Source organism: Vulpes vulpes, chromosome 16 (genome assembly GCF_048418805.1).
Source record: "Vulpes vulpes isolate BD-2025 chromosome 16, VulVul3, whole genome shotgun sequence".
NCBI classification, from domain to species: Eukaryota; Metazoa; Chordata; class Mammalia; order Carnivora; family Canidae; genus Vulpes; species Vulpes vulpes.
The window spans coordinates 25,210,556-25,233,036 of record NC_132795.1 but is presented as its reverse complement, the minus strand read 5'-3'; the positions used below and the strand labels follow the sequence as shown (position 1 = coordinate 25,233,036).

The 22,481-nt window shown below is 42.9% G+C and overlaps 1 protein-coding gene across 1 annotated transcript in view; it reads right to left on the bottom strand.

Moving 5' to 3' along the window:
* The window catches only part of DNAH7 (dynein axonemal heavy chain 7), a 234,359-nt gene extending 212,438 nt beyond the window's left edge, over positions 1 to 21,921 (bottom strand). The window contains exons 1-5 of the mRNA XM_072740992.1: positions 21,769 to 21,921; positions 12,105 to 12,167; positions 7,097 to 7,159; positions 3,896 to 4,004; positions 2,684 to 2,831 (exon numbers count right to left, since the gene is read on the bottom strand). Coding sequence (XP_072597093.1) covers positions 2,684 to 2,831; positions 3,896 to 4,004; positions 7,097 to 7,159; positions 12,105 to 12,167; positions 21,769 to 21,783 — 398 coding nt within the window. The 5' untranslated portion in view covers positions 21,784 to 21,921. The remainder of the gene's footprint in view (positions 1 to 2,683; positions 2,832 to 3,895; positions 4,005 to 7,096; positions 7,160 to 12,104; positions 12,168 to 21,768) is intronic.
* Between the last annotated feature and the right edge of the window lie 560 nt (positions 21,922 to 22,481).

Here is a 22,481-nt window from a genome sequence, read left to right as displayed (position 1 = left end):
CTAAAAGGCTTTGAAAAATAAAGTGTTCAGGAAAAAAAGAGAGAGAGAGAGAGAGGTTGACAAAATACAAACACAGATTGCAAATAAAGTAATGATGAATAGAGTGACGTAGGCTTCTGGTCAACAATAATACATGTCATGGTGGCTACAGTTGATAGTATTATATTTGATGATGGAAATTTGCTAAGAGAGTAGAACTTAGGTGCTCTTAAAAAAAAGCTAAACATGTGACGTGATGGATGTGTTAATTAACTTGATTATGGGAATTCTTTTACAATATATACATATACTCTCACATTGCAGACTTCCAATATATTTTAATTTTGTCAATTATACCTTAATAAAGCTGGGGGATATAATACATGCCAAAAAATACTGGATCATATTTTTCAATCTAATGTTTTCAGATGTAAGGTAAAAATCATGACTATCGTTTAATTTTGTAGCCAGTTTCGTCATTAATTCAAGAATAAGGACAAAACAGAGAACTTTACAGAGACGAGAGTCTCAACTTTACTCCTCATAGATCCTCACTGAAACAACTACATGAGGATGAACATCGGCAAAAAAGAAAATACATCCACAAGTGAAGAGTGGAGTACAAAGAGAATTGTCTTTAAAAAAAAATGTTTTATTTATTCATTCATGAGAGATACAGAGAGAGGCAGAGACACAGGTAGAGGGAGAAGCAGGCTCCATGCAGGGAGCCTGACACAGGACTCGATCTCAGGACCCCAGGATCATGACCTGAGCCAAAGGCAGATGCTCAACTGCTGAGCCACCCAGGCGCCCCCCAAAGAGAATTTTCTAAAGAACTAGAAAACACATTAGTAAACCTAAGTGTTAAGGGAAAAAAGTGTGGGGAATTTAAGGACTTGGCAGAATGAAAAGTATTAGAGAAATATTAGAAATAAGATGAAGAATGATCACATGGAAAATGCAAAGAAAAGTTAAGAGCTAAGTTAGAGCGATCCAAGACCCCTCTGTGTTATTCAGGGGGAAGTCTGATAAAAATTGAATTTTAAACTTTAAGAAGTATAAACTGCAATGTGAGGCTTTAAAAATATGATGGTAACCACTAAAAGAATAGAAATGTTTGATAGCTTTTAAGCCAATAGAAATAAAGGGAGAAGAGAGAATTTGATTCAATAGAGAAAAAAAAAATAAGCCAAGGTAACATATAGTAAATAGAAAGTACAAAATAAATTGGTAGAAGCACGTATATATAAGAAATACCAACCACTACAAATGGGATTAGATGTGCTATTAAAGCATAGAAACTCTAAAATTGAATTTCAGTATGTCCAGCCATATCCTGTTTATAAAAGGCATAGCTAAAAAAGTGACATAAAATGGCTAAAAGGAGACTGCTGTTTCTTATAATACAACAAAGATAATCTGAAAAAAACAATTCCACTCCATAAATATTGGATAACAAGACACATTCCTTTTGAATGCATAGCCGAGCTGACAAAAAAGAAAGGAAACACTAGGAGTTTTAAAAAAAAAAAAAAAAAGGAGTGGCAATCAGCAAAACCCTGAGGCCAGGCTGCTCCTCTGGGGCCCAGGGCCGTGGACTCTAAGGCCCACGCAAATCAGGAGGTCAGGTTCTGAACAGAACGGAGAGAAATGGAGAATTCAAAGTGAGAACCCCTCTGTGGAGCTGAAACCCAGGACGGGCTCTACCCTCAACCAGAGAAGGCCCAGAAATGACAGGCACAGGAAGTGGCTTCTAGAAACTTCGCCATCTGTCTCGGCCAGATTTCTGGGTAGAAAAGAAAAAGTTGCTTCCAAGGATTTGCAACCAGAGGCCTACCTGACCCTTGGTCTTGGGTTTTGATTGTTCCCTGTTTGTGGGATGTGAGTGCTTAACCCAAACAAGCGACGTAAGTGGGCCAAGCTGGTAAGACTCCAGGGGCCTCCAGGGAAGGCAAACTCCAGACGGCTCTAGCAGAGGCACACACCCACAATCCGGCTGCACCGGGCTCCCACAAAATCCCCTTGCCCTTCGTAAGCACACAGTAAGCACTGTCCCCCCTGGGGATGGCCATGGGGCCAGCCAAGTACCATATGGGGACCATAACACAGGGTTCCGCGGGGTAGCTATGATGCAACATGTCATGAGATCATGGCCACAGCTCGCTGTGTGGGGGCCCCGAGAGGCACACAGAAAGGAAGAAGAGGCGAAGCGACCAGCATGAAGCAGTGAGGAAAAGAGTGAAGAGGAATCAGTGACTTGGGTCCACTTTATCCTTCGTAAATGGACCTACAACTCAGGGCGAGCCTGGCCCTGTTCACACTGCTGGTCGCTTCGTCCTAATTCCTCCTTTTTCTGGACAAGGAGACCCCCGATACCAGAGAAGGTGCCACATCGCCTGAGCTGATGAGATGGGGAAAGGACTGCCCCGGATCTCCCACCAGCCGTCGTGGCCCTCACCAGTACCCCCAGCCTTTCCCCTCTCCCAGCCAACATCGGGATTAACATCAGGACCTTTTCAGCTCATGATATTGCAAGGAGGGACACAGGTGAAGCTCCATCTTTCAATCTTTATGTGTACCCTGACCTCACTCCAACAGGCTTTAAGGTGTTCTTAGAGGTGCACAGAAATTTTAGACTTTTAGATAAAAAGTTCCTCTGGGCTCTACCGAGGGGGGCACACACTGATTAGCTTACAGGACTTACATGATGACGTTAACAAGGGTGCTTCTAAAGTTTTCTCGTTCTTTATGTAGAGATTTGCTCTTGGCTTTCGAAGTAGGTGGTCCAGCATAATTATCATCATTTTGATCCCGTATTTTGCCCTTTTTTCCAAAGCGTTCCATGTATTCAGCTTGAATTAAAAAAAAAAAAATGAGTTAGTCATTTTAAAAAGTCACTTTACTTAAAAGTAAGCTGGACCATGTAAGTGGTTAGAATTAAATGCTAATGCAGTTATCAAAAAAAAAAAAACTACACACTATAAAAAATAATATAAAAATATAATATAAAAAATAGTAAAATATATAAAAAATATATTTATATATAAAAAATATATATAAAATATATAAAAATATATTAAAAATATAACATAAAAATATAATATAAAAATATAATATAAAAAATAGTCATTTTTTATTTAAAAAATAAAAAAAATGAGTTAGTCATTTTAAAAAGTCACTTTACTTAAAAGTAAGCTGGACCATGCAAGTGGTTAGAATTAAATGCTAATGCACTTATCAAAAAAAAAAAAAACTACACACTATAAGTTCTCAAGTAACCATAAGTACAGTTAATCTTCTTTCAGTATTAGGAAGTTAAACTATTCTTGTTTTATATCATCATAATAGAAATCTCTGTTTCAAGGATACTTAATTAATACATATTTTGATTAATATGCTAATAAACTTTAATTTTCCATTGATTTGCATAAAACCTTTTTAAAATGAAGATTAAAATTATAATTAAGAACAGAATGCAAAACTATCTCAGAAAATTTAAAGAACCACAATGAAAAAAATGTTAATATTCAATGTAATCAATCTGATGAATCAAAAAAAAGTACAAAATGTGAAAATGAGTAATTTGGAAGCAACATTTACAACTTATTTAACTCCGTCTTAGAAAAAAAAAACTTCTTAGTCTAATGTAGAGAATTCTGACTACACTAAATCAAAGTTTTAATATAAACACCCTCCAATTCTTAAGATATCACCTTTTATAGCATTTACAACAGCCTGAAATAATTAAGAACTGGAATTATTTTATGAGGGAAAACATTTGGGATAAGTTTTTCTACTTGGTATCAATGTCATTTCAGTTTTACGATTTCACTACTCCAAACTAAATGTAGGATTTTTTTTTTTTTTGTCCCCTCTCGAAAATGTCCTTAAATCTAATTTGGAATAAAGTTCTTACCATATGACTGTTCATTTTTAACAGTAAACTGTTCTGGAATATCATCTTCCTGTTTTATCCTCAAATGGAATGATGGAGCTGCCTGCTGCCACTGGGGCCTTGTACTTACCTGAAATATGAAATTTAAACAGCATTAATAAAACAAGATTGGGGTGGGGGGAACCTTTTCATAAAATGCGTGTTTATAAACACATTTTCTCAAACAAATCAAGGCATTGGAAAGAAGGCACACTCGGCAGCAAATCTTATTCAAGCCTGTGAGTGGCTGTAGTGTGTGAAATTTGTGACATTATTGGAGGCTCTGTGCTGGTGTGGGGTGGGCATCTCTTCCTCAACACTGGGGTGCTGGTTCCCCAGAGCCTACTCACTCCTCAGTGTTGGCAATGACTTTTAAGCCTTCGTCTTAATGAGAGGAACACTCTGCGGGTCTCCAACGCTAATGAGCTTCTCTGCATTCCATCTGCAAAAGACCATTCTGTTCTCATGGCTTTGAGTGGCTCTAGATTTCTCTGGCACCTTGCAAATCTATTCCACAGCTTAAGGCAGGGTTCGTGAATTCCTATATCTACAAGAGCCAGGCGGGTGCCCTAAAAGAGGGAGGAAGGCTAGTGATGAGAACTAATTGGCTCTCAGCTTCAGTGCTGGGAAATGATAGAGGGTGGTGGGGACTGCGGCAGATGGCAAGATACCCAGGTCTTCTAAAATGACAGCAAAAATGAGCTCAAGCCCATTATTGCAATACCAGAACACACATCCACCGCTGCTGGGATCTCGGACTCTTAATAAACCCAGATGGGTGGGTTTTACTAACTTTTTAAAAAAGACATTATTTATTTGAGAGCAAGAGCAATCACAAAGGGAGGGGGGGGGGGAGCAGACTCCCTGCTGAGCCCAGAGCCCCAGGCGGGCCTCAATCCCAGGACAGATGGGTGTTTAAGGTCAAAATTACGTTTTACTGACAAAGCAGTCTGCGTCCTCCTTTCAGATCCAGGCCAACTTGAAAGCCCATACTCGCACTGGCTTCTTCTTCCTAGTTTTACTCTGTCCAATCTTCTACTCCTGCTTTCAAATAAACTTACCATACACAAGTCCTCATGTCAGGCTCCTCTTTCACAGGAAAACAAGCTAAGACAACTTAAAACTCAAAGCTCTTCCCTCCTCCTGTCTGCCCTACTGTTTCTGTACTCTTGTCTTTCTCTACCAAGGATTTAGGATTTGCTGGAACACTATGAGCGAGGGGTACAAAAAGGATCAAGTCACCGGCTGAGACTGGGAGCTACTAGTGCCAAGTTATCCTTGATTTCAACTACAGGGATCACCTCCAGAAGCATGAATTTCTGGAATGAAAAAAAAAATCACTCTAGGTCTCAACTACTGCTAGAAAATCTCACCCAGGTGCAAACCTTAATATTCAGATGAAAATACTTTGCTATGTTTTCATCAGTGGATTTTTAAAAACATCTCTTAGAAATATTTCCTTCACAACACACGAAACTGAGAATGCTGAAAAAATATTAAGATACAAAGAAACATAAAGCCAGGTTGAAAGCAGCCAGCAAACGCATTTTAGACTATTAGACGCCACCAACAGGAAAGGATTATTATACAACTTAGGCACTGAATAGTAAATAAGAAAGTTAGGTTTATATTTCTAAACCCATATGCTAACAAGACACACACATTAAGGGCCTTTTTTTTTTTTTTTCAGTTTAAAAATGTGTTAAGTTTTCAAAAGAAAATGCCTATTTTACCCTTGGTCCTTTAAACTAGAAAATTTACGGTTGATTTTATAGAATGAGGGAAAGCACTCTATGGCTCCATTTTGCAGAACTTGGCATGATCAACTGGCATCATCCATAAAAACCTATTTTTAATTAAAATTTGTTTTTTTAATATTCAAGGTAACACTTAAGAATATTAACTCAAGTTTCCCAAGAGAAAAATTGCTATCCATTTTCAGTTATCAGGAATCTTCCCTCCAAAAAGCCACACAAATTCAATTTTATACTCGGTTTGTAGCTTTTAAATTATCTTTTAAAAAAAATAATGCTTTAGATAAACCTTGAAAACATTATGCTAAATAAAATAAGCCAAGCATCAAAGGATAGGCACTGTATGGTTCCACTTATATGAGGTACATAGAATGGTCAAATACGGAAAGTAGAATGCTAGCTGCCATGGGCGGGGGGACAGAGTGGGGAACAGAGAGGTATAATGGATGCAGAGCCTCACTTTGCAAAGATGAGAATTCTGGAGATGGATGATGGTGATGGTTGCACAACCACGTGAGTGTACATAATGCCAACGAACTGCGGTTCAATTACAAATAATTAAAATGGTAATTTTATGTTAGGTAAATTTTATCGCAGTTAGAAAAAAATATTGTTTACATTGAACCTCCACTTAAGCTCCACTTCCAGAAGTCACAAGAGCACAATTCAAAAGCATTAAGCTCAACATAATTACTAGTAAAATCATGGGTAAAAATCTATTACAGTGAAGTATACTGTACCCAGCACTTACCAATTGAAAATGCCTCTGAATTGCTTCTACCATAGGACAATGATAATTTATAATCATAATTTTTTTAAGACTTTATTTATTCTTGAGAAACACAGAGAGGCAGAGACATTAAGTAGAGGGAGAAGCGGGCTCCCTGTCAGGAGTCCAATGTGGGGACCCTGGGATCACGCCCTGAGCCAAGGGCAAATGCTCAACCACTGAGCCAGGCGCCCCTAATCATAATAATTTTTAGAAAGGATACCAAGATCAGAGGCCTCTTCTGCGGCACAGCATTTCGGCGCTGGATGATGTAGCTCAAAGAAACTCTTTTCATTCTCAAACTCAGATACAGCAGCTCAGAAAGATAAATGACCCTTTCAGATCCTGAGGCTGCTAGTGACAAAGCCGTAATCTGAGGCCTTATTTCCTGACTCCAACTCTGATAAACTTGCTGCTGGTCCATCTTGAAATTCCCTTATCCAGAATATTGAAACACTCTCAACATACTAGGAAATTATAGCTTACAGTTAGTTTAAGATTGTTCTTTTTCATGATATGTGCTCCTTGTAGAATTTCTCCATCAGAACATAATCAAATGGAGCACAAAATTCAAAATCAGATGCCCAGTTCCTTATTTACAAGTTTGAAACCATGTTTTCAAAAGGGCAGAGATCCAATGATAGAATGTAGGTAAGTTACCGTAGCCAACTGTGGTAAAACTCTTCCTGGTATCTTGGGTTTTTCTTTGGTGGCTGACTTATCCTGCATGAAAACACGAGAAAAAGAGTTTACTCTTAATGTCACAATTGATTCACTCAGCCAATTTTACAGAGGGTCTATTATAAAGTAAAGCACATTATCTAAAACACATAGAGACCTATTTCCATTACTTCTACATTTCTCCACGCTTGTCTTTGAAGGACCTCCTCTGTAGCAAGGAAAGAAAGGAAAGTGGCATCCCACAATACTTAGAAAGCTTTAAAGAGTGTGCAAAACTTTTTATCCATCACATCTTTGGAGAATGGATCTGAACCTAGTGACTGTCAAGGGCTTACCCAGCCCTACTACCCGTCTCTATCACTGAAATAGCATTTTTGTTCCATTGACAACTGTGATGCTCCACTTCCTACAGTAAAAAGCATTCTAATGTGCTCTCCAAGTGCCATAACTTGTACTTTTCAGAGAAAAAGTGTTGCTGTCTCCTTTGAGTAGAAGATAAGTGCAGGGTAGGAGTTTCATCCATGTAAGAGGAAGCGCTGTTGAGAATGCTACTTTGATCTGTAAAACAGGACGCATGCTGTGGCCACTCAACTCATTGCCTCTCAGCATCAGATCTTTACTTTTAACCCAGTTTGCTGGTCCAGTGTATAGCTCTTTCCCAAACATAATTAGTAGGACTTTCACTCTCAATGGCATCTAGGTTTGGGTGAGAAATTCTCTTATTTATCATGCAAGGCCATTCAAAAAGTTATTTCATAAATGGTCCTGGCAGCAGTAAACAAGGTATATGAAGAAGACCCTAGAGTAGGCAGTGAGAATAGTTTAGTGGCTTTTTAAAATCTAGGCAACGGGAGATATGGGCCTTGATTTAGAGAAAATACTAGAACCTCAAGGTCACCACAGCATTCTTGAACACACGGTTTGATCATACTGTTCCCTGGTCAGAAACATCAAAAGCTCCCTATTAAAGCAGACAAGTCTTCATCACCTTGGTGTTCAAAGCCTCTTCAATATGCCCCAAACTACCTCATTTTCCAGCCTCTCTTAGCTACTCTGTAGCCATATGACCCCTGCTGGCTCTTGAAATGTGAGCACTGACAGGACATATATGAGCTGCTGTGCTTCTCCAGGCTCTCTTGCCCCTGTCACTGGAGTGGGGGGCCCCATGTACCCACTGACATAGCTAGAAGGTGGAAGAGGACTGCCTGGCCCACATCAGACTTCATGCGACTAAAGGCAATCTCTGTTGGGTTAAGTCTCTAGAACATGAGAGTCTGTTATATTAGCTAGTATTAACTATGCTAACAAACCGACCCGCCAGTATGCCTCTCAGTCTTTCCTTGTTACAGTCCAGTTCTTTCTTCAGGACCAAGGTCAAAAGTTTAGATTTTTCTCTTTTAGCTCCAATTGAATCGCATGCTTTGGGTAATTCTTATTGTTTAAATCCTGTCTGAAATATAATTCGTGTATGTGTGTCCTACTCTCCTACCCCCTCAATCTCAACCTACTAATTCAGTCTTACAGAACTGAATAAATGGGCTTTTATTTTTTTTAAGATTTATTCATGAGAGACACAGAGAGAGAGAAAGAGAAGCAGAGATACAGGCAGAGGGAGAAGCAGATTCCATGCAGGGAGCCCGATGTGGGACTCCATCTCAGATCCTGGGATCAGGCCCTGAACCAAAGGTAGACGCTCAACTGCTAAGCCACCCAGGCATCCCAAACCAATGGGCTTTAATTTTAATTTTGTCTTAGAAAAAATTAAAATTGGCTAACCAAGCTCTAAGAGAAAAAAATGTAACTGAAGAAGAAGAACAACAACAACCACCACCACCACCACCACCACCAACAACAAATTGCAATTAGCTTCAAACAGTATTCACCAAAGTACATCAGATTAGGTGAATGTTTCATGTATGTCCAGTGCTGTAACATGAATATTTTCTACAATTCCTAGTGAACCACAGGATGTGGAGAAAAACATGAGCATGAAATTTTCTTTTTTTTTAAGGTTTTATTTATTTATTCCTAAGAAACAGAGAGAGAGAGAGAGGCAGAGACCCAGGCAGAAGGAGAAGCAGGCTCCTTGTGGGACTGATGTGCGGCTCAATCCCAGGACCCCGGGGTCACGCCCTGAGCCAAAGGCAGACGCTCAACCACTGAGCCACCCAGGCATCCCAGAATGAAATTTTCAAGCTAAAATGTGCAACAGGTGTTCTCAAAGTAGAAGGCTGCCCATTGAGAAGAACGAGGGAGCAACAAGAATGAAATTGGAGACAATAGAGAGGAAAGGTTGGGGATATGTGTTCCAAGTGACCTGGAACTTTCACACCAAGCCTCCTACACAAACCCTCACACACCTGACTTAAGATCTCTACACCACCCATTCTGCATGCTGAGCTGTCAACGCTGATCTCCTCAACACCCTGGGTAAGCGGTGGTGAGGGCCTTTTGTTTCCCATAGTGCAGTACACAATGTATGCCTAATAGAACATTTTATACACATTTCTCTGACCAAGAAGAGCAACCACACATAAGCCAGAATAACATCTAAGGTTGTTCTTCAATAAGATTAGAGGGGTGGTTTTTGAATAAGATCTACATGTTTTTGCTGATTAGCAATTCTGTTTTAGTCTGCAGTTTCCTGTCCGATGATGACCTAGGCATATGCCACCCTTTCCCTCTTTCTTGGCACTCTTGTGAGATTGGCCCTAAGGGACTTCCAATGACAAACTCGTGCCTCACCTCCTTTCCCATCCTTCTGGTGTCACCTCTGATTCCACACATGGCTCTAACGAACAGTTATCATCTATCTTCATTTATATAGGAATGACAGTGTTTCACCTCAAGAAAACGTCTTTTGCTTTCCACTGTGGGGTTTCTCCAATGCCATAGACGGGGACTCTCAAGGTAGCCCCTTCTGCACCTGTGTGCAAGCACACACATGCACAAGTGACCAAAAGGGGGTGAAAGTTAACACTCTCAGGAGGAATCGCCACCAACGTAGGATGAGGGCTGATGGATAAATACTACTCCCTAATCATACCAAGTACACGATTTCAGGGAGCATTCGATAAGCTCCAGATGATGGCAGGATCATCCCAAGTTCTCTAACGTGGCAATGAACTTGCTAACACATCCTCAGTTCGCTTTTTCTTCTTCTTACTTTTACTCTCCCCAATCTCTTATTCCTGCTTCCTGGGATCACCTCCCAAAGTGCACACAAATCCTTTTTTCAGGCTTTCCTTTCACAGGAAAACAAACTGAGACAACTTAAAAATGCCCTTCCCTCCTTCCACTCTCGTCGTGCTCCATAAAGGATTTAGGATTTGTGAGAGTGCTATGAGCAAGATGTGCAGAAAGTATGAGAATCCAGTCACTAGGTCATGGACATGGGGAACCACCAGTGCTGAGTCACCCCTGATTTCAACTACAGGGATCATCTCCAGAAGCATGAACGTCTATAATGAAAAATCACTCTAGGTCTTAACTATGCTGGAAAAATGTCACCCAAGTGCAAACCTTAATATTCCAATGACAATGTTTTTAACTCGGACTATTCTAAAATTTTTTTAATATTATTTAATAAGATTTTATTTTTATTTGTAAAAACCCAAAGGATACAAAGAAAATTGGTAAGATACAGTCAAATAAGAACACAGTATATATTTTAAAACAGGCAACAAAATCATTTTAGACAGTTATATGCCTCACTGGCTAGAAAGGATTAGTCATCTCAGCCACTGAATATTTATTAAGTAAATTTAAATTTTGTTGATATTTCCAAGCCTATATACTAAACATAAAAAAACAAATGGCAATTTGTTTTTCAGTTTTAAAATTTGTTGAATTTTTAAGGGAAAAAATGTCTATTTCAGATCTTTGTCTTTAAAAAACAGATTTTTGCAGAACTAAAAAAAATGATGCTATGATTTTATTTTATAAAACATGGTGTGATAATTTTGGCATTATCAACATAAACAGGTTCACAATTAAAACATGCACTTTGAAATGTTCAAGAACATTCACCTGCAAAATTTCATGCGAGATTTTTAAGCTGAAAGCAGCTTTTATTTCAATTAGGGATCTTCTCTGCAAGAAGAAATCCAGATTTTATAGTTTATTCTGAGTTTTTTAAAAGATTTTATTTATTTATTCATGAGAGACAGAGAGAGAGAGAGAGAGGCAGAGACACAGGCAGAGGGAGAAGCAGGCTCCATGCAGGGAGTCTGACATGGGACTCCATCCCGGGTCTCCAGGGTCACGTCCTGGGCTGAAGGCAGTGCTAAACCGCTGAGCCACCCAGGATGCCCCAGAGTTTTTAAAAGATGTTTTAAAACAAATAATGTTTGCATTGAACTTCCACTTACACCCAACTTCCAGCAATCACAAGAGTGTAACTCTATGGCATTAAACTCAATATAATTACTAGACAGTAAATTTTAATGCAGTAAAATCTAATGTTTCTAATGCTTTATCAACTAAAAATGTCTATTAACTGCCTTTTCCACAGAACAATAGTAATTTAAAGTCAAAATAATGACAAAGGATGCCAAGATCTAAGAAGTCACATTTTAGCGCTGGAAGGGGCATCTCCTCAAAGATCATTAATTCTTCTCATTTTCAGACTTAGAAACTGGGGCTCAAAGATGTAAGTGACTTGACAATAGTCACAGAGCCATTAGTGACAAAGCTATCACCTAAGTCTTCGCTTCTGGATTCTAGTACTGCTTCTGCTGGCCCATCTTCACAATTCTTTTATTCAGACTACTCAAACATTTTGGGCATACAGTAATTATAACTTATAATTCCTTTATTAAGCTAGTTATTTTTCCCAAGATATATATGTCATAGATGGTATCCATCAGAAAAGATTGAAATGGAGCACAGAATTTAAAACCAGAAACTGAGTGACTTATTTGCAAGTATGAAACTAGTAAACCTTATTATTAAAGCAATAAAGTATGATAATATATTGGTAAATTACCGTAGACAACTGTGGTAAAAATCTTACTGGTGTCTTGGATTTTTCCTTGCTGGCTGATTTGTCCTGTACGAAAAAAAAATACAATCAATTACTGTTCACTATTAATGAAAAAATAAAAATAAAAAAAATAAAAATAAAAATAAAAAATCAATTACTGTTCACTATTAATGTTAAAACTGATTCACTCAACCAAATTTTACAGTGTCTAATACTAAGCATACATCATTCAAAATATTCTAAAACATACCCTACAGATGGTATAATATTGTATACAGAAAGTTAAAAGGAATCCACAATTATTAGAGCTAAGGAATAGGTTAAAGCCAGCAAGTTGCTGGATGTAAAACCAATGCGCACACACGCAAAAAAAATTCAATTGTATTTTTTTAAATTGTATTTTTAAACACTAGCAATGAACAGTCCAAAATTGAAAAAAAGTCACTTACCATAGAATCAAAAAAGGATAAAATAGGAATAACTTAAGAAGTGTAAGACTTGCACAATGAAGGTAATAAAACATCATCGAAAAAAATTAAAGACAACTTTAATGGAAAGACATCCCATGTGCATGGATTAGAAGACAAATATTAAGATGCAATACTCCTTCTGCCCAAAATTATCTACAGACTCAACACATTCCCTATCAAAATCTCAGCTATAGTTTTAAGGTAGAAATTAACGAGTTAATCATAAAATTTACACAGAAATATAAGGACCCAGGACAGCCAAACGATTTTGAAAAAGAACAAAGTTGGCAGACGCATACTTCCATATTTCACAACTTCCTACAAAGCTATGATAATCAAGACTGCATGAGGATAAACATCAAAGAAATAGAATTGCAAGTTTCGAAATAAGCCCACCTATCTACGGGCAATTGATTTTTGACCAGAGCACCAAGACAATTCAGTGAAAAACTGGTCATATCTTCCTCTGGATATTTATCTGAATCTAAATGGTGTCCAAAGTTTACCCAGCCTTGCATCCCTTCTCCATGACTAAAACTTCATTCTTCCCCCCAGAATCCTTTACTTCCTAAGGTTAATATACTCTCAAGTTCCTACTAATAAGTACAAAGTTTACTTGTCACTCTCAGAGAATCCCTTTACCTTCTTTGCAGTAGAGAAGAGCTCTACTGCAGGAATCTCATCCAAGAAGTGCTATTGAGAATGACACTTTGATTTATGAAATGGATACTAGGAATTGGGCTTTGGTCACATAAAGTCATTGCCTCTTAGCATCAAATCCATGCTTTTGTCCTCGCTGGTGGTTCTCGAACAGGACCTAAAGATTTCTCTAGGTTCAGAAGGGACACCAAGATGAGAAAAAGGGTCAAAGGGCCTCTTCTTCCTGGTGGCAGTGCTGTGCCTCATCGCTCTCACGGCGTGGCTGCCAGCAGTCCACCTGCTGGCCCCCAGCACCTTTCCAGCCACTGGTATGTGGCCCATCCGGTGGCAGACGACATCGAGGTTTCACTGCCATCTCTATCAGTAGCTTCCCAGCAAGTTTCCCTGACATCAGAGGGAGGATTCCTTTCATACTGTTCAGGGTGCAAATCCGTGGTTTTCTCACACGTGGATACCCTCTTCACTGGTTTTCACAGTTGTAAAGTGCTCCACCGTACAAATATATTGCAATTTATCCACCCCTTTTTCTTGTGAGTGGGCATTTAACTTATTTCCAATTTTTGTACTTTTTATACCATCTTCTTGCATGTGTGTGTACTAATACTATAGTTGAGCACACACACATACAATTCTTGTGTCCCCCACATACAGTGCTAGTATATTTAATATGCATCTATTATGCATACGCATATGTGTATATCTGGTTTTGTCCCTTTAATTCCATTGATATATTTGTGGACCTGTAAACACATTGTATCAAATTACTGTAACTTCACAACAGGTCTTGAAATACTTGTAATTCTCTCCACCTTATTATTGTTAAACATTATCAGATCCAGGGTTCTGGTCCAAGACAGTGGCATAGGAAGACTGAACTCCCTCCTCCATAGACACACCAAATCCATACCTATTTGTAGAGCAGTTCCTCCTGAGGAAGGACTGAGGACTGACTCAACAGCTTCTGCACAACAAAAGATTAAGAGGCTGCAGACAACAGGCGAGAGAGGTGGAGACACAGTAAGGAAGGGAATGCGGCTCCCCTCCAAGGCTGCGAGCTGCAGTGGGAAGGGCTAGCACTGAGGGACCCAGCTGATAGATCTGTCTACCCTGGGGCACAGAAAAACATAGAACAAAAAAAAAAATACAGTCTGAAAGAGCAACTAGAATATCGAAGATCCAGCCTTAGAAGTCCACCAAATAGCAAGGGAGCTACTGGAGTGGTGTCCAAGTTCAAGAGCCTGGGCAAGCACCGTGGTTGACACCCATCTTCCACATTGATAGTATAGACAGGGGCAGAGTCTGGGTGCTGTAGGCACGCTACTGCCACAGTGAGCACCAAGTCTCTAGCTCACCCCAACCCCAGACACCCTGGGGCACAGAAAAAAAAAACCCACAGCTTAGAAGAGCAACTAAAATATAAATTATAAAAGAGACTGAATGGCAGGGAGCTGCTGGAGCCCAGAGTTAGAGGGGCTGGTGAGCACCATGGTTTACATTCTCCTTCCACCTTGCTAGTGTGGACAGGACCAAGGTCCAGGTGCCATAGTCAGTCTACTGTCTCAGTGAGCACCAGAGACCCTAGCCCACACCAGCCTTAGACATTCCCAAAGTGGATGTTCTCTAGATAGGGACTGGCAGCCTTGGTGGGTTTTTTGCATCTATGTTGATCAGGGATATTAGAATATTGAACTATTCTTACAACCCCAGGGAAGGGAAATAAAAGGCTAAAAGCAACTTTTAGGACTACACCAATAAAAAGCTTTTGCAACAAAAAAAGAAGGCAGCCTACTGAGTGCAAGGAGATCTTTACAAATGATTTAACCAATAAGGGGTTAATATAAAAACTACATAAAGAACTTCTACAACTCAACACCAGGGGAAAATAATTTTTAAAAAATACAGAGAGACCTGAATAAACACTTTGCCAAAGAAAACATACAAATGACAAATACACATGAAAAAGTGCTCCCCATCCCTAATCATCAGGGAAATTCAAATCAAAACCACAGTGATATATAACCTCACACTTGTCAGAATGGCTAGAGTCAAAAAGATGAAAAGTAAGTGTTGGTGAAGATGTGGAGAAAAAGGAACACTCATGCATCGTTGAGGTTATGTAAATTGGTGCAACCACTGTAGAAAACAGCATGGAAAAAAAAAGAAAAGAAAAAGCATGGAGATGCCACAGAACATCAAATCTATCATGATCCAGCAATTCCACGACTCATATATTTACCCAAAAAAAATATAAACACTAATTTGAAAAGATATGTACCCCTATGTTATTGCAGTATTTACAACAGTCAACATATGGAAGCAACCCTAGTGTTCATCCATAGATGAGTGGATAAAGCTGGGGTATATATACACAAATATATACACACACACACACACACACACAATGGAAATAGAGGCGAGACCTTGCCATTTGCAACATCATGGATGGACATAAAGAATATTTTGCTAAATGAAATAAGATAGACAAGGACAAATATTACAGATTTCGCTTATATACGAAATCTAAAAAAAAGAAATGAACAACAAGCAGAAACGGACCCATAAATACAGAGAGTTGGTGGTTCCCAGAGGGGAGAGGGGCTGGGGATGGGCAAAATGAGTGAAGGGGAGTGGGAGATACAGGCTTCCAAGTACATAATGAAGTCGTAAGAATAAAAAGTACAGCATAGGGATGCCCGGGTGGCTCAGTGGTTGAGCATCTGCCTTGGACTCAGGTGTGATCCTGGAGACCCGGGATCGAGTCCCACATCAGGTTCCCTGCATGGAGCCTGCTTCTCCCTCTGCCTCTGTCTCTGCCCCTCTCTCTCTCTCTCATGAATAAATAAATAAAATCTTTAAAAAAAAACAGTACAGCATAGAGAGAATGTAGTCAGTGGTATTGTAATAGTATTTTATGGTGACAGAAGGTAGCCATGCTTGCTTGTGGTGAGGACAACATATAAACTTGTCGAATCACCATGTTTACACCCAAAACTAATATAATGTTGTAGGTCAACTACACCTCAATTAAAAAAAATTATCAGACAATCTGGACATTTTTTTCTACTGGGTGAATTTTCCCATCCATGTTGTATAAAACTTTAAGGGATTTTGATTTTTGATAAAAGTATGGTGAATTGCTGGAATCACTTGGAGGAAGCTGACATAATTAGGATACTGACTTGTTTTTCATGAATATAGGATTTATTCATTCAGATTCAAGGAATGTATCCTTCAAAAAACATTTCATACTATTCTTCGTAAGAGTCTTATATACCTTTATTAGATTTATTAAGTATAAAAATTTTGAATGGGAAAATGAATCATAGCCTCTGAACAACAGATTTACATATTATGCCAACTGCTTTGTCAATATGGAAAGGTCTCTGAAAGCCACGTCTACTTATAATTGCTGCAATGGTAAGGTTTTGTTTTCCCAAGTCTCCACCCATTTTTTTTTTTTCTTGCTGGGAGCCTGGAAGGCTAAATTCTATGTATGGGCATCACCTGGGCTCCCAGTCCTCTGTCTTTTGGTGGAGATTAAGCAATAAGAGGCATGGGTGGGAGACTAAAGAGCAGGAGGGGAGAGAGTTTGGGATAGTTCTTTCCTAGGACTCCCTGTTGCCCACAGTTCTGATAGTAGCTGAATTCTTTCAGAGCTCAGCCCCAGTCAGGAAGCTACCATTCCAAGCCCCCCACCCCCTCTCACCAGGTTTTGATAACGTGGGGACCGGTCAGGCCTGGGAATGGTAATGACTTCCTGTTGCTATTCATCCTTAAGCACCTCCTCCTCATCCTTGGCTCTTTCCCTTAACCTTACCCACACCCCTGCAAAAGGTCCCTAAGTTTTCTTCAGTTAAGTGCTTGTGAGCATATCATCGGTTTTCTGCTGAGGTCCTGACTAATCTAACTTTCTATTATTAAAGTTGAAATTGCAATTGCTAAGGAGTCTAGATCTTCCTGGAGCTGTCTGGCTTTGCATTTAGTTTTTATTTTGCTGACTTTCAACTACTTGTTTATTGGAAGGGATATCATCTAATCTTAACTACCCCGATCAAATGGCCAGACTCTGAATGTGTCTGGTTAAATCAGCCATTTTATGAAGTTGACTGGTTAAAACAATAACCTTCCAAAATTTAACAGGGTGGATTTAACATAGTGGCCATATATTTGCATTATGGTCATTAAAGTTATCACCAAGGTGAGGGCTTCATATTGAATTGGTTTTACTCTGACCCCCCTTTTTAAGAAAGGGCATCAAGAAGATAGGAAAACTGAATGAGCATCATATAAATGCAAAATTACAGTAGTTGGTCTAACAATTAGAAAAAGCACTAGGGTACAGTTGGGCTGACAAATCTTTCCTCCTTACCTGCCCACAACACGTAGTGGATTTGTGGGGGCGCTCCATGGGTTTTGCCTATTTTTTATCTTGAAACCCCTGGAATTTCCTCAGTGAAGCTCAAATGCCTTACTTTGTTTTAATTTTAAAAATGAAGTGAGCAGTTGCGAAAGATTTATCTTTGTTTTAAATACCTAATTTAAGAACTCAGACTGCTATTCCTGAAAAATGCCATGTCACTCTCAAACTTCCACTAATGAGATGAATGTTAAAATCTCCTTCAGCAAATATGATTTACCACCTGCTCACTTCTTCAAACTAAATGAATACATAAGTAAATGTCACAGAAGAATGGCATTTCCAAAAGTTTAATCCATTCCATTTGTTTTAGGTTAAAATATAAAAGCTTTCATCCTTTTCGAAAGGAACACTGCACTTGAGATTAGCATAAATGAGAGGACCAAGGGTTTTGAAATTACTGAGCAACCAAAGTAGTGAAAGAGGGACCTCTGCTGTTTAAATATGGTGTTTAAACAGTGGAAATCCTAAATGGGCTCATGCAACATTCTTTAACTTCTCTTCAATAATATAGGTCCTTTTTTGGTGGGGGGGGAGGGGAGATGAGGGGTGCCCTCTCCAAGCATTTTTATTAAGATAAAGCAAAACTTAACTGCCAATAGGTTTTTAGTAGATGCTTTTTAGTTGTAGACTGGTCAAGCTGGGGGCTTTGGAAAATAATAGCAATTCAGAAATACCACCATAAGTACGGTAAGCATGTGTTTTAAATTTCAGCACCAGGGATCCCTGGGTGGTGCAGCGGTTTGGCGCCTGCCTTTGGCCCAGGGCGCGATCCTGGAGACCCAGGATCGAATTCCACATCGGGCTCCCTGCATGGAGCCTGCTTCTCCCTCTGCCTGTGTCTCTGCCTCTCTCTCACTGTGTGCCTATCATAAATAAATTTCAGCACCACAGGGTGTGGTTCAAGACCAGGCCAAAGACTGATAAGAACATCAAGCAAAGAAATTGCTTAATGTATATTGATGGTGAGGATACCAAATGTTTTTAACAGGATTTTGATTACAGTATCACATAAAAAAAATCACTAGTAGAATCCATTAGTCTAACTGCTCAGTTTTTTGGCTACCAATATCTTTTATTTCTTCATTGTTCTTTTACCACTAATTACTAAATATATGGTAAGTGATTCAGCGTGTTTCTTAGTTTATTACACATTTCAATAAGATGTTAAGACTAGGTTTTCTTGATGATTTAGGTTTTCTTGATCATGATTGATCACGATCATTTGCTTCATGAATTATGGACATTTTATTAATAATCTACAAACCAGGGGGCACTTGGGTGGCTCAGAAGCTGAGCGCCTGCCTTGGGCTCAGGTCGTGATCCCAGATCTTCGGATCAACTCCTGCCTGGGGCTCCCTGCTCAGAGGGGAGTCAGCTTCTCCCTCTATTTCTCTGCCTCTTTCTGTCACTCATGAATAAATTTAAGTCTACAACCCAATGGATAGAGGAATAAATAAATTACCTTTTAACATCCTTTCCTCAATAAACTAGCACTACAAAAAAAAAAGTATCGAAAAGGGAAGAATTATAGTTTAGTGTTAAAACAAAGAAGCTAAGCAAAATCTGCAGGCTTAAAAGCAACCGTTCTCCATTCAGTACCAGGATACTTAAGGGGCTTTTCCCATATTCATCAAGGGAGTTAGAGCGGTTTTCCCAGTTGCTACATCATGCCCATGCTTAATGCCTTCCCGGTCTGTTCTAGCATTACTTTGGCCACAGTTCTGCATTTCTTTTGTTTACAGTTGCTCATGAGTTAAGTGAGGAGAGTTCTAAGAAGTACTGCGACACGCAGCTTTTATTACGGGTCATGGGGATATTTTCTTAAACTCCATTTGCCACCTACCAAACCCTTTCACATATAGTGTGGAGCCTTATTTTAACGTCACAACCTCAATAAAGGAGATGTACTGATTCCCTGTCCCCTTGCTTACAAGGGAGAGGAGGCTGACAAGCATGAATCCATTTGCTAGAGGCCTCACAGCTAGAGGAGGGCTTGAAGTGCAGCCCTAGACGGCCTGAGCCCACAGCAAGCTTCCCCGCACCCTAGCGAGCTCAGCATCCCCACGCTGGGCACCCGCGGGGCTGCAGCTCTAACCAGGAAGCTCCTCCGGGCACCCTCAGGCTGCAGCTCTAACCCGGGAGGCTCCTCCGGGCATCCTCGGGCTGCAGCTCTACCCGGGGCAGCTCCTCCGAGCACCCTCGGGCTGCAGCTCTAACCGGGAAGCTCCTCCGGGCACCCTCGGGCTGCAGCTCTAACCGGGAAGCTCCTCCGGGCACCCTCGGGCTGCAGCTCTAACCGAGAAGCACCTCCGGGCACCCTCGGGCTGCAGCTCTAACCCGGGAGGCTCCTCCGGGCACCCTGAGGCTGCAGCTCTAACCAGGGGAGCTCCTCCGGGCACCCTGAGGCTGCAGCTCTAACCAGGGGAGCTCCTCCGGGCACCCTGAGGCTGCAGCTCTAACCAGGGGAGCTCCTCCGGGCACCCTGAGGCTGCAGCTCTAACCAGGGGAGCTCCTCCGGGCACCCTGAGGCTGCAGCTCTAACCGGGAAGCTCCTCCGGGCACCCTCGGGCTGCAGCTCTAACCGGGGCAGCTCCGCCGGGCACCCTCGGGCTGCAGCTCTAACCCGGGAGGCTCCTCCGGGCACCCTCGGGCTGCAGCTCTAACCGGGGCAGCTCCGCCGGGCACCCTCGGGCTGCAGCTCTAACCGGGAAGCTCCTCCGGGCACCCTCGGGCTGCAGCTCTAACCGGGGCAGCTCTGCCGGGCACCCTCGGGCTGCAGCTCTAACCCGGGAGGCTCCTCCGGGCACCCTCGGGCTGCAGCTCTAACCGGGGCAGCTCCGCCGGGCACCCTCGGGCTGCAGCTCTAACCGGGGCAGCTCCGCCGGGCACCCTCGGGCTGCAGCTCTAACCGGGGCAGCTCCGCCGGGCACCCTCGGGCTGCAGCTCTAACCGGGAAGCTCCTCCGGGCACCCTCGGGCTGCAGCTCTAACCGGGAAGCTCCTCCGGACACCCTCGGGCTGCAGCTCTAACCGGGAAGCTCCTCCGGGCACCCTCGGGCTGCAGCTCTAACCCAGGAGGCTCCTCCGGGCACCCTCGGGCTGCAGCTCTAACCGGGAAGCTCCTCCGGGCACCCTCGGGCTGCAGCTCTAACCAGGGGAACTCCTCCGGGCACCCTGAGGCTGCAGCTCTAACCGGGAAGCTCCTCCGGGCACCCTCGGGCTGCAGCTCTAACCGGGAAGCTCCTCCGGGCACCCTCGGGCTGCAGCTCTAACCCAGGAGGCTCCTCCGGGCACCCTGAAGCTGCAGCTCTAACCAGGGGAGCTCCTCCGGGCACCCTCGGGCTGCAGCTCTAACCGGGGCAGCTCCGCCGGGCACCCTCGGGCTGCAGCTCTAACCAGGGGAGCTCCCCCGGGCACCCTCGGGCTGCAGCTCTAACCAGGGGAGGCTCCTCCGGGCACCCTGAGGCTGCAGCTCTAACCAGGGGAGCTCCCCCGGGCACCCTCGGGCTGCAGCTCTAACCGGGAAGCTCCTCCGGGCACCCTCGGGCTGCAGCTCTAACCGGGGCAGCTCTGCCGGGCACCCTCGGGCTGCAGCTCTAACCCGGGAGGCTCCTCCGGGCACCCTCGGGCTGCAGCTCTAACCGGGGCAGCTCCGCCGGGCACCCTCGGGCTGCAGCTCTAACCGGGGCAGCTCCGCCGGGCACCCTCGGGCTGCAGCTCTAACCGGGGCAGCTCCGCCGGGCACCCTCGGGCTGCAGCTCTAACCAGGGGAGCTCCCCCGGGCACCCTCGGGCTGCAGCTCTAACCAGGGGAGGCTCCTCCGGGCACCCTGAGGCTGCAGCTCTAACCAGGGGAGCTCCCCCGGGCACCCTCGGGCTGCAGCTCTAACCCAGGAGGCTCCTCCGGGCGTCAAGGTTGTTATGACAACACCGAGGGGGAACGGTTGGGAAGCAAACATTTGAGAGTTTCCACGGAGAGCGCTCAGTGTCCCGGAGGTCCCTGGGTGAAGGGGCCGCACCCCTGCACCCCCGCGGGATCACACCTGGGGCTGGCGGCCCGGCTGCGGGTCTCTGAGGCCGCGGGGAGGCCCCGTGCGCCCCCGCCCGCCGCATCCTCACCTGCTCGCCGCTCATGGCCGCGAGGACGCGCGGTCCCCAGTGGCTCCGCGGAGGCTCCGTGGGCGCCGCTCGGACGAGGGAAGGGCGGCCTGGGACCCGCTGCAGCCCCGGCTCCCGCCGGCCGGCGTCCTCGTTGCTAGGCAACGGCCCGCCGGCTCCATTTCCGGTCACCTTCCCACCCCACCCCCCCAGCCCTGGGGCGCCCTGGGCGGCAGGTGCAGGTGGCAGGTGGCGCCCCCAGCTCAGCGCACAGCTGCTCCCGCGGTGCTTCTGCCCGTGGGGGGCTTCCCGTTGATTAGGGACGGCCCCACCTGTCCTCTAACCTAACCGGCTGCTCCAGGCCCTGGCCAACTTTCTGTGCCTAAAAAGTCTCAGAAAACTAGTGGAATACGAAAGCAAAATCACCTGCTAACACCTAGAGGGAAGCTTCCAGGTCTTGGCTGTTGTAGATACTGAAATAAGCACAGGGGTGCCTATGTCTTTTTGAATTAGGGTTTTTGTTCTCTTTGGTAAGTAGTGCGATTACTAGATCTTGGGGTGTTTCTATTTTTAATTTTTTGAGGAAGCTCCATAGGGTTTTCCACAGAGGCCGCACCAGTGGCATTCCCCCCAACAGGGCACGAGGGGTCCTAACCCTCTACAGTTCTCGCCAATGCTTGTTCCCACAGGTCCTCTAGTCATTCCCGCAGGTGTCAGGTGATAGCTCCCTCTGG